Source organism: Engraulis encrasicolus, chromosome 15, assembly GCF_034702125.1.
Source record: "Engraulis encrasicolus isolate BLACKSEA-1 chromosome 15, IST_EnEncr_1.0, whole genome shotgun sequence".
Taxonomy (NCBI): Eukaryota; Metazoa; Chordata; class Actinopteri; order Clupeiformes; family Engraulidae; genus Engraulis; species Engraulis encrasicolus.
Window position 1 is genome coordinate 4,290,829 of NC_085871.1, and position 12,502 is coordinate 4,303,330.

Here is a 12,502-nt window from a genome sequence, read left to right on the forward strand (position 1 = left end):
TTTTTTGAGATTTGCTGCATGTGTGAAATTTACAAGTATTCCCCGCAAAACAATAATTTTGCTTGATTTTAACAGCTGACGTGTTGTCTTTGCACAATGCTCCTTCTTAAAGTGATACTGTCCCATTTTTGGAAATAAGCTTATTTTACACCTTCCCTTGAGTTAAATAATAGGCTTTTACCATTCTCCTGTACTTTCAACCGCTTTATGCTAACAGTTAACATGGAGTCCTATGAGACCAGTTTGCCGCGAGCTGGTCTCATAGGACTGAATGTTAACTGCTAGCATGGAGGTAAAATTTGCACTGCCATACCCCGAGAACGGTTCAAAGTACATGAGAACGGCAAAACCCTATTATTTAACTCAAGGGGAGGTGTAAAATAAGCTTAGCCTATTTCCAAAAATGAGACAGTATCACTTTAACAGATTAAATGTTTCGAAAATCACAGCATTTTGTTTTCATTCACAAAGTATCAAGTGTTTAATATCCAGTGTGTACAACCAGTGTGTATCCTTTGACACAAATGATCAACTTAACAAAAACGGTCACCTTAGAATATTAATACACTACTGTGGAGTATACAGGAGATTTCTGGGATGTGTTGATGTTGTTGAGGTCCGTTTCTTTGGATGTGTGTTAAACACAATCTAGCTCGTGTCTAAAGCATGTCTCAAGAAGAGCTCTTTCTTGCAGAGGGAGCTACTGCCCCCTCTGGTCTGTCTGTCTGCCTACCTTCTATCTATGGACATGAGCCTATTGGCAACTGTGAGGATACATGGCTGTGCTATTCTACCCTACAAAGGCAAAATTGTGTTAAAATAGAGTTTAGACTGAAATTTGTCTTCATAACATCTCCTTTATCTTGTGACAAAGCCTTATGGTCCAAATGAGTCCTATTTTGGAGATATTGCTAATTCACATTTGCAGTATCTACAATATCCAACCCAATACCAATACTCTGAAGGCCTTTTTTCCCTCAATTTCAAAGTTGAAATAGCTTTGTCTTTGTAGGGCAGTATACTGTTCATGCATCTTACAGTGTAGGCACGGCTGTTGACTGACAGACAGACAGACAGACCGTGGACACCTTAATTTCCCTCGGGATTAATGAAAGATACTCTCCTCTCTCTACATGTGTCTTTATACACATCTTGCACACTGAAAGGACACGTCAGACTAACCAGCCTTAAAGGACCACTTCAGTCAATTTCAATATGCTGTTGTATTGCTCACGCTACCCTTGACTTGTCAGTACCCGGTGATGCCACATTTTTCGGCTCAGCCCTTTCCGAGATCTGGGGTCCATTTCTCGGTTCTTGTCGTTGCTAACCGTCTTAAGTTGGATTTTATCGTTCCCTTGGATTTAGTGGTGAGCGTCGCTGTCGAGAGAGAGTTGAGTAGCTCTTACGAAGGACTTTGCTAACGACGATAGCAAAGACGCATTCGAGAAACAGACCCCAGAGCTACTCTAATGGGGGCAGCTTTTGTTTACATTTAAAAAATTCTTAATATAGGCCTACTCCAAATATTTTCCCAAAAGCTACTGCTGTTTGCTAGTTTTCTGTTTACATTTTAAAAAGACATCCCAAAAACATCCAAAAGGTTATACAAAATCAACAAACATCTGCCCCCATTACAATGACCAGGATCTCGGAAAAGGCTGAAAGAAAAAAAGGGGAAAAAAGACAATCTCAGGTACTGAAAAGTCCAGGACCCACAACTGCAGGTTCAAAATTGGCTGAAGTTATCCTTTAATGCGATTTATAGGCCTTCTTAACACATACACACGCACGCACACCCTCACAGCAGAAAACAGTTGTATTTACAAGCAAAATGTTACAATAACCCTACCACCGTCTGACAATTGTTGGCAAAAGCAGTATGGAATCCAAAAAGATGGGTCCTGCCTCCCCAAAATCTCACCTGCTCTTTCATTGTTCCACACAGAATAACATTGACCATTGTTGTGGGGTCTTTCTCCCAACTGTCCCAAAAATGAAAGAAAGGAGAAAAAAAGGATTTAAGGTGTGGGATCCATCTTCTTGGAAATTACTTGACAAGTGAGTTTTTGTACTGCACCTGGGCAGATTTTTTTTTTTCTGTAAGCAGCACAAATAAGTGACCGCCGCCAATACAGCAGCGCTCCAAGGGGACTAAAAACACGTCACAAGTAACACATGTGATCAATGACCCATCACCACAACAATAACAGTGAGCCCGGTCCTGTGCGAATACAAAGAAGGATTCAACAAATACAACTGTTGCAGTGTTGACAGTTTTCATGCACTTCTTTAATATATCAGTTTTTCATATTCACAACAAATACATTAAGCTCTGTTTCCTTTTATAATATACAGTCTTAAATATTTTTTACACAGAAATATTTTCTCAGAATTTTTCCTCTATCAAAACGTTGGGGTATTTTTTGTCTCAACCTTTAATGTCTTCATTTCGAAATATTTCATAGCTCATTTTCATGTTTTTAGTCTCCATGCCTCTTAGCAAACAGTGTTTTTTTGTTTTCTCCTTTGTACAGCTATTTACAGGTGAAAACAATCTCCCAAAAAACAAACAAAACAAAACAAAAACTTGGTGTGTGATAGTGCTCTGCTGAGTGGGTCTATGGGACAGAATTCAGGATCAGGCTAAGAAGCAGGAATAGAAGAAAGGAATGAAGAAGGGATGGGGTTGAGTGTAGGTGTAGGTGGGGCAGGGGAAGGGGAAGGGTGAGCGAAAAAGTCTCTTAGACACTAAGAACATTCTGGAAGCGAAAACATTAAGCAGGGGAGGGAGAGAGGGAAGGTTCTAGAGCCAACATGTATTCCATATACAGTATATGGAAAATATATTCAGAATACATATTAAGACACCTCATTCAAGTCCTACTGCGGGGGACAGCTCCACAGCCAAGCTCAAACATCTGGAAATATCCACCATTCGGTCATGTATTCAACGTCATTCTCATAGCAAATAAGAACATCAACAAATAAATAAAAACACTCAATAAAAACATACTCCCATTCACTACATCCTGTAGTTGTGCCATTCCTGGTTTACACAGTTGGACAGAAGACAACCATTGTCTTTTCCAACCAACAAGCATGAGGGTGAGGAGACAACATTACAAATAATACGCTATGAAAACCAACACAGCACTTCTGTAGCCGGCACCCAAACCCACAACAAAACATTACTAGTGCTGTGTATGCACCATGTCGTTCCCCTCCAAAGGACAACATCTGTTTCACACCTCCCCTGAATCAGATAGGAATAGGGAGGAAGGGAGAGAGAGAGAAGGGGGGCAGGGTGATCTTTATAAAAGGAAGAGTGTGCGACCAGGCTAGTGCAAGCAGATACACGTTCTCAGATGTGGGGCTGTTTGGACAGATAACCAAATATTGAGGAATGGCACTGGTTGAAAAGGCAAAATGAAGAACAAAAAAATAAAGAGTATTAAAAAAAAACATCATATTGAGGGAAGTCAAGACTAATGGGAGAGGAGGAGAAATAAAGGGGTGGATGGGTGGAAACCAGAGAGGAAAACGACATCCTTTCTAAAAACCACTCTCAGCAACACTGTTCCCACTCTCTCCATCTCTATCCCTCTCTCTCTCAGCCCCCTCAGCAAGTGAGAGGAATACACAGCTGTTTCACAACGCTTCATTAACTGATGCCATTACGCTCATGACAATATTTATTAGGCCATGAAAAGGCAAAAAACTGCTCATTTGTTTCAACCAAATTCCACAAAGTGCAAGTACAAGCATTGCAGGATCCACATTAAAAATTAAGAAACAAAAAAAAGATATAGTTACAGCTAAAAATAAAGTACTCTAGGAAAGAATGAATCAAAACAAACAAACAAACAAGAGATAGAGTTCAATATAGTTTAAGTCACATAAATAAAATCTAACTCTGCAGGCCTGCCTGTCCACAAGAAAATCAAAGGCAAAACAATAGAAAAAATGAAATAAAATAAAAATCTTTGACCCCTCAACGGTTACTGGAATGAAAAAAAATTGAGGAAGTAAACTAAACAAAAAATGGCAAGATTCAGAGGTATTATTATCTCTTGTGTGACTATTTTTATGCAACAGAATGATGGCAGCCATCTTGTAACTTCTTGGACGTTTCATAGGCCAAATCTTTTGGTTAACGACAGCTATCTGCAACACTCCATCCACCCATACATCTGAAACAAGGCAAGTAAGACACAGCCATTTTGTTGAATGGCAAAGCTTGCAAAAAAAAATGTTGAGAAAAAAAACACAACAATTGTAACTATGACCAATATTAAACTGACAGTCAGTAATTGGAAATAACTGCATTGACTATGCCTTTTGACCTTGACAAAAAACTGTGCTTAAACGAGTCTTCTCCGAGTCAGCATACTTCACATATTTTCCTGTTAACCATCAACGAAAACATTTACAAACAAATGCCAGTCCAGGCTGTTTGTGACTGGCATTCCAGACAGCGAAACTCTCTTCATGCTACAAGGCCCCAGCATTTGTTCTTCAAAAAAGGATATATCGTCGCTGTCAGGCAGAAACCTTGTATCTCAACTTTTCATCGTTTTTCACACACTGATTTATAAAGCACTATTTTCAAAATAGATAATCACTTCAACATGAGAGTTGGTTATTAAATAATTCATCATACACATTTACTCATGAAGACCGACCAGTAGCACTGATTTAGATTTCATAATGAATAAAGAACAGATGCAAAATCAAATCAAATAGTGGAGATACAAGGTTTCTGCTGGACAGTGACGATATATAAAATCTAAAGGCGCTCCACAAAGTGCTTCCTTATGCACCTCTTACTGTGATATTGATATCAGCAGTTGTAATACAGGACATGGCGCCACTACAACAGACTTGTACGGTATTGGTTTCTGCTCCAACAGCAGCGGCACAAGATCATCTCCCTGACAGACACTGACAGCTAGGTACGGCACGGTCTGCTTAGCTCGGAGTGGACGGCCCGCTCCTCTTATTTGAGTGTAGCTTATCAGCTAGATGCCAGGACACCCTGGCGAAAGAAGGAGGGAAAAAAGAGAATAAACTATAAAACCTTTGTGGTCTATGTGGAATTGTGCTGTATCCTTTCAAAGCTGGAGTTCAAGCACATGGAGGTTGTGAGGCTTTTTTTTTCAACAAAACAACTTTTTAAAATAAATGCTCGAAAAGGATTACCCCAAAGATGACAATCAGGGACAATCACTTTTAGTGAAACACACCATTCTGGACTGTAAAAGTGTCTATAACTACACTGGACGATTACCATCCTTCTGGACAACATGTACAATAGCGCAAAGTCATCACAGCTGTGGAATGTAAGAGATTGTGGGGTTGGGGGGGAACTGGTAGGGTCTGTGGATGGTGCAAAAATCCAGATATAGCCTCGTCTTCACTGTACAGGCAATGGGATAATCACCATTAGGACGGAAGGGAAGGGAAGGGGAGGGAAGGGGAGGGAATGTAAAGGACTTGCCTTTATACAGAGCCAGGAGGGAAGGAACATGGGAAAAAACCCTAATCTGCTGCAACAAGCTCAACAGGAGAGGAAAAGAAAAGAAAAACAAAGAAAACAAAAGCTTTTTCCACCAGTAGCTCCCAATATGCTCAAAACATATGTACTGTATGTATATTAAAAAAAAAAAAAAAAAGTGTCATTCAAGTCATCTTCCGAACGAAGTTGGCCCTATTACACAACACCTCTCATGGATTGACTGACGGCAGATCAGAGCCAATCCCAATCAGCCAAAAAGCAACCCCCACGGGAGGAGGGGGCAGCTGTTCTCTCTGTTCACGGTCCTCAAGCAAGCCATTGGTGGACAAATGACCATTCTGTGCCATGGTTGGCCGAAACTACTGAAATCGCCATCATCCATTGGATGGGAATCCATCCATCCTTCCATTGCTTCTATCCAACCCCACTTCTTGTCCACCCTCTGGGGAGACACACGGCACAGCAGCGGTCTTAACAGAGGGGGCCACAATCCACTCAGACCACTTCAATGCTTTCACACTCATCCTTTCAAACACCTCTGTCCATTGTCTTCCCCATTACAAAGGGGTGGGATGTAGACCAGTACAACCCCTCTCGTTCCTCATTTCCTCATCCCTCTCTCTCTCGCTCGCTCCTCAAAAGTCTTCTTGGTGTGGGCCTCACCACAGTCTCCTTTGGAAATTCAATTTCCATCATATAACCGTTCTTTTTTTCCCCCAATCTCTTTGTTGTGTTCGAGTGTCTTGTTGTGGTTGTTATTGTTCTTGTGGCTGGAGGGCGAGGGTAGGAAAGATGTGGTTGGGGCAGTGGCAGAGAAAAATCAAGTTTGTCTAACATACTGTGAACCAGAGATGTCCTGTTGCAGAGATCAGTTGGTCAGCTTTTTTCCCCCGTCTTTTGTCCTTTTTCTTTTTTTTTCTCTTTTTTTCTCGATGTTGTGTTTGCAACTCCCATTTTGAGGCTGTTGCTCTTCAGGTTAAGAGGAAAAGAGAAAACGGCACATTCTTTGAGACTAGGTTTTTTTTGTTTTTTTTTTGTTTTCAGCTTTATGCATGAACCCACTGTAGGAACACAAGACTTTAGCAAAAAGGTGATGAGGAATGGACTAGCGATGTCTGCAGTACTACTTGAAGGCTGAAAACTCCCCTGTAGAAAGACACACAGAAAGACAAACAGAGACAGAAAAAAGAGAAAGAAAGAAAGACAGAGACAGGAAAAAGAGAAAGAAAGAAAGAAAGAACGAAAGAACGAAAGAAAGAAAGAAAGAAAGAAAGAAAGAAAGAAAGAAAGAAAGAAAGAAAGAAAGAAGTTATCAGCAACATCAATCATAGCACACTTGAAATAGCTTCCTTATTCTGTAACAAACGGTCATGTACAGTGTTGTTCATCCTATGAAATAGGATTCATTTATGGCATAGGGTTATGGCATTATTTTTAAAGATTTTTTTGTGGTCTTTTTTGACTTTATTCGACAGGACAGTGTGAGAGATGGACAGGAAGAGAATGGGGAGAGAGACAGGGAGGGGTCGGCAGAGGACCCGGGCCGGGAATCAAACCCGGGTCAGCCGAATGGTATTCGAGTGCCCTACCGGGAGGCCACTGCAGGGCCAGGGTTATGGCATTATTGCTTATGGAACAAATAATTCAGACAGAAAGCATGTGAATGCATAGTAGGATTCATGATGTACACATACGATTTTGCACACTATAGAAACATTATACATTTAAATAGACTTGAATTTAACTATTTTGACAATGTGGCAAGACATACGTGTGGTATGTAGCACAGTGTTCTAAATGTCTATAAGTTGAGTTATTATACGCCTTTTTTGTATGTATAGGCACACAAATGTACTGCCTGACCAAAAAAGGCGAACGCGCACCATTTTGTTGGACTGCCTTTAGCTTTGACTACGGCGCACATTTGGTGTTGCATTGTTTCAGAAATGTCAATCTTGCGCTGCATTAAGCTTTTATCAAGATCGTGTATTGATGATGCTAGCTTGAATGCTACCTTCTGCAGCACATCCCAAAGATTCTCAACGATGTTGAGGTCTGGACTCTGTGGTGGCCTTGTCTGATTATCATTCGACGTTCAAATCTCTTCGAGACTTGGTCTGACCAAGAGCATAACAATTAAAATTTCCGGCATGGTTGACCAGCCTCTCTTGGTTTGCTTATGGTTGTTTGCTTACCGACAAAGTGGGAGGAGTTTCCGTATTTTCGGGAACTCAGAAAGCACTTGCATTGCTCTTGACCTGACTAGTTGCAAAGCTGAAAGTGTGGCTTCATTAGGAGGGCACAGCCTGGCAAGTGGTGGCCAGTCCATGTGTAAAAAATATGTCTTGTGTTTCCAAACCACTCTGGTGGCACGACTTGCTTCTCATTTAAACAACCACGTCAAAAGACACAACCTATGGTCATGTAAAAAGATGTTCATTCTATTTGATAAAAGTCAAATCATGAGTATCAGCATTCATCACATTCAGTATCAGGTCTAGGTTCTACTTTACTTACTTTACTTTACTTTATTTCTTCAGGACATTGCACATTAATGAACATATACATACATGTACATATATGTAAATATGCAAGATTGTAGCCCAAGGGCTAATTTCCATCTGGTATCCAAAATAGGCAGGCTAGATGTTTACAAGGTTCAGCTACAGTGTGTGCTTTAAGAATGAGCACAGCTGACTACCTGAATACAGTGAATAAACAGATAATTCCATAAATGTTGTTTTTTCTTCCCTATATGGGCATATTCCAAGATGATAATACCAAAGACCAGGCAATCACTGGTGTGTGTGTGTGTGTATATAGTGTACTGTACCATAGCAGCCAGCCTGTATAGGCATTTTGGGACACACAGCCACCCTGTATAGCAGTGGCGGCTGGTAGTCTGTCAAACAGGGGAGGCTGTTCAATTACAATATGTCCAGAACGCAAAAAAATGTTGACACACATCTTACATTGGTCCTGAGCCACATATGGCCTCACACACTAAAGGACTCTTGTTGAAACAAATTTGTTAATCATGAATCATTATCCCCCTTGTAGCCTAGGGACTTTTTTTTTTTTTTTTTAAAATTATTATTATTATTATTATTATTATTATCATTAGGCCTACCTCCGCCACATAATGATGTGATTGAGTTTGCCTTTGTTGTCTTTGTTCATTACTGGGTGCACGGCTTAACTTACCACTAGAGGTCGCAAAATCTTTAATTATTTACCAGACATTGCCAACACAGTAGGAAACAAGAACTCGCCACTCACGGGACTTGGCAGTTAACCAGTTGGTCAGACACCACACCACGAAAGCTCAAAAGAAACGGTTGTTCTTCCCTACCTTTTTTCACCAAGTCAATATTAGGCAGTGCTCTGCTCTGCTCCTTGATATTCATTTTCTCCTCATAAGGACGACTGGAATTCGCCAGAATTTAATCCACAATGCTTGGCATTTTGCATAGCTCTCTAGCTTTCTTGCAAGCTAGCCCTAACGAAAAGTATATAGGCAACTTCAACTTTTGAATTGGGAGATTAAAAAAGATAAGGACGTGCCACTATTAAGACTTTATTCGCAACACTAGGTTTACAAGAATATGTACACAAAACTGGAGTACACCGCAATGAATAGCTTCCCCACTGGTTACCACGACGAAACTTCTCAGTCAAATTAATAACATATCCGCATTTCGAAATGAAATCAACTACTGTAGCCTACTGACACGGGGTTCACCCAATCACAAGTCGGAGCTCCAGTCTCCGGTCCCTCCCCCCTCCTCTCTCTTCTCCATTCACTCCCAGTGAGGCTCAGTCTCAAAATCAAAAACATTTCACGGCAATAGCCAATGACCGTTTTGCCATTGAAAAGCATACAATCCCACATGCCATTGAAGTCCATTGAGACTCGACTCGCTTGCGTTGTCATGAGCGGAAAAAAACTCGTGCAAGCCTCGGGATCGTATTACAGATTGGTTTCATCTCTAAGTTGAGCACATGCATTTTCTATGGAGCTGGGTCTGAAATAGCAATGTTATTAAGTCGTGTAAAGCATTAGTTTACATACTATTCTCCGTGATTTTGGACAGGAGGCGGCGCCTCCCTTGTACTCAAGGAGGAATCGCCTCTGCTGAATAGGTCTTTGGCCTGGCGCACAGGCACACAGGCTGAAGTGTGTGTGTGTGTGTGTGTGTGTGTGTGTGTGTGTGTGTGTGTGTGTGTGTGTGTGTGTGTGTGTGTGTGTGTGTGTGTGTGTGTGTGTGTGTGTGTGTGTGTGTGTGTAGTATAGTTTATACCATAGCAGCCGGCCTGTATGGGTGTCTTTGGGGACGCGCAGGCGTACAGGCTGAAGTCCTCGGTTTGGAATCCGGCGCGGTTGAGGGAGGGTTCAGAGGCGCTGCGATGGATCTTGGGTAGCGAACGCGCCAGCAGCTCTATAGACGCCAAGATCTGCACGATTAAAAAAAAAAAACATAAATCGTGAAAACAAACAAAAAGCAAAAGACATACAGGTACACAATAACTACTGCTACAGTAGTTTTAACAAAAAGAAGATAAATGGTTCTTTCTGCTGGTAGTAGAAGTGGTAATTGCAGCCATTGTATTAGTAGTAGTAGTAGTAGTAGTAGTAGTAGTGTAGGGAGGCGCAATTACGCTCAAGGGAACTTGAACACAAAGACATCGAGCTACATGGACTTCCTCGATGCCTCATCAGTGTCCATGTGTGCGGTGTCTGTGGATATGCCATTGTGTTTTTTTTGTCCCAGAGAAGATTAAAGAGATGCTTTTTGGAAAGGTCACAAGGAGTCATTCAATATCATTCCCTTTCCCATAATCTGACTCACCGCTCTCTCCACAGCTCTTGCTTTTCCATGATGCCCTGTCCTTTTTGTTTTTGTGTTTTCAGTATTTTTTTAAATCCGTGTCTTTATTGACAACCTCAGTAAACAGTTTGTTGCCGGTCGTAGTGAATAAGACTGACTGTGCTGTGCTTTAGTTGAGAGAAAAAGGCCTTCTGTTCATATAAACAACAGCAGCAGTTCCACTGTCTGTCACTTCCTGATCCTCTGCTTCTGCGCATGTTCTCCAGTGGCTGTAGGTGCATTTGTGGCACTCTGAGGCCATCTAGTGGTTTTGATGGGCAGCCTCCCATTACACCACATCAATACATCATTACATTACACAACAATACATTACACTTAGCTGACGGTTTTATCTAATGAAACTTACAGCTTTTTAGATACAGGGTATTGGTTACCATCCCTGGAGCAATGTTGGGGTTAGGTGCCTTGCTCAAGGCAATTTCAGCCATGGATAGAGGTGTAGGGAGGATGGGTAAGGGTGGGATTCAAATCTGCAACCCATGTGAAGTTCACCTCCGTAACCACGGCTGCCCACATTTAATGTGTGTCTTTGTGTAAGAGGGAGGTGTGAGGGTGAGCATGTGTGAAAGAAGGAGTGAGAATGAGAGAACGAGTGTGTATGCCAGTCTAGAAGAAACATGGAACTGGAGATAGATAGAAAGAAAGAGAGGATGTGAGTGAGTAAGAAATGGAGTCTGTGTGATCATAACTGTATAATCGTAAGCATTTAAGTGTATGTGGGCAACTGTGGGAAGAGGGGTCTCTCCTCTTGCTCTGTGTGTGTGTGTGTGTGTGTGTGTGTGTGTGTGTGTGTGTGTGTGTGTGTGTGTGTGTGTGTGTGTGTGTGTGTGTGTGTGTGTGTGTGTGTCACCTGTGGGAAGAGGGGTCTCTCCTCCCGCTTCTTCTTGAGGCATTCTGCCATCAGCCTCTTCATGGCCTTGGGGCAGTTACTGCGCACCTTACTCAGGTCAGGAGACAGGTAACCCCGACCCACCATGAAGATGATCTGATGGAGGAGGGGGGGGGGGGTGCAAAAGAAAGACAGAAAGAAAGAAAGAGTGAGAGCGACATTAGCGATGCATCAGTTGATATCAGTTCCTCTTTTCAAGTTTGAGTAGATTTAAGAAACAGTGCCTGGACAGACGGTGGCTTCGACAGACAGTCAGAATGTCTTAAAGTTCCATTACATGTTATCTTTCTCATGAATATTTACCAACACCAAGTATGAAGTATTCATTATGATTTTGAAATGTACACTTTACATACTGTACATTCAGTACATAGCAGGTGAATCTTACATACAGTATAAGGGTGGATGGCATTAGCGCCATTTTGAATTTCCGAGTATACCTGTAGTCAGGGATTAAAGCAAAAAAAAGTCATCTGACTGAACTTTTTTACCGGTTAGGCACCCGATCGAGTATCACTCCGTAACCCAACGAAAACTAATGTAGCCAGGCTCTGCCCTCATAACGAAACATACACTGGTTTTATGCAAGGAATGGTGCCAGAGCCAGCACTAGGCATAGGCAGACAGGGCAGTCACCTGGAGCAGAATAGGCCTATGTATTGAGGGCGCCAGTAATACCAAAAAGTGCCACAAAATCAGAACTTCAACCAACATAACACTACACTTCACATTAACAAACATAACCTCCTTGGCGGAGGTAATGAATATTCATTATACACTCAGTAGGCCTATATACACACTCAGTATGAATGTACCTGTAGGTACTAGATCAGATGCTATGCTATGTTTACAGATGCCAATTTCTAAATACAAAAAAAGTAAAGAGGGAAAGGGGTCAGGCCTAGGCCACCAGATTGACTAGAACTGGCCGAGAATGGAGGGATAATGGATACTATATCAGACTGCAAACATTGAACTGCAATTTGGGGCATGTTTTGGTTATTTCCTCTTATTTCTACCCATTGTTTATGAATTGTTCACAACATTATGCAGAATGGATTCACATTGAGTGTTGCTTCAAAATGGTCTAGCTGATATCACAGAATTATTGACTTGGAATTGCAATGCGTTGATACAGTGATCCCATTATGTTTTTTTTTTGTTTTGTTGCAGTAGTAGGCTATATTTTGTCTTTCCCATCAGAAT

General features: G+C 41.5%; 1 protein-coding gene across 2 annotated transcripts in view; it reads right to left on the reverse strand.

The window, feature by feature from the left end:
• Positions 1–2,270: 2,270 nt before the first annotated feature.
• braf (B-Raf proto-oncogene, serine/threonine kinase) overlaps positions 2,271–12,502 on the reverse strand; it is a 44,389-nt gene continuing 34,157 nt past the window's right edge. For both annotated transcript variants that reach the window (XM_063216831.1, XM_063216830.1), the window contains 3 exons: positions 11,258–11,392; positions 9,820–9,973; positions 2,271–6,664 (listed from right to left, as the gene is read on the reverse strand). In XM_063216831.1, the coding sequence (XP_063072901.1) occupies positions 6,642–6,664; positions 9,820–9,973; positions 11,258–11,392 (312 nt within the window). In that variant the 3' untranslated portion in view covers positions 2,271–6,641. The remainder of the gene's footprint in view (positions 6,665–9,819; positions 9,974–11,257; positions 11,393–12,502) is intronic.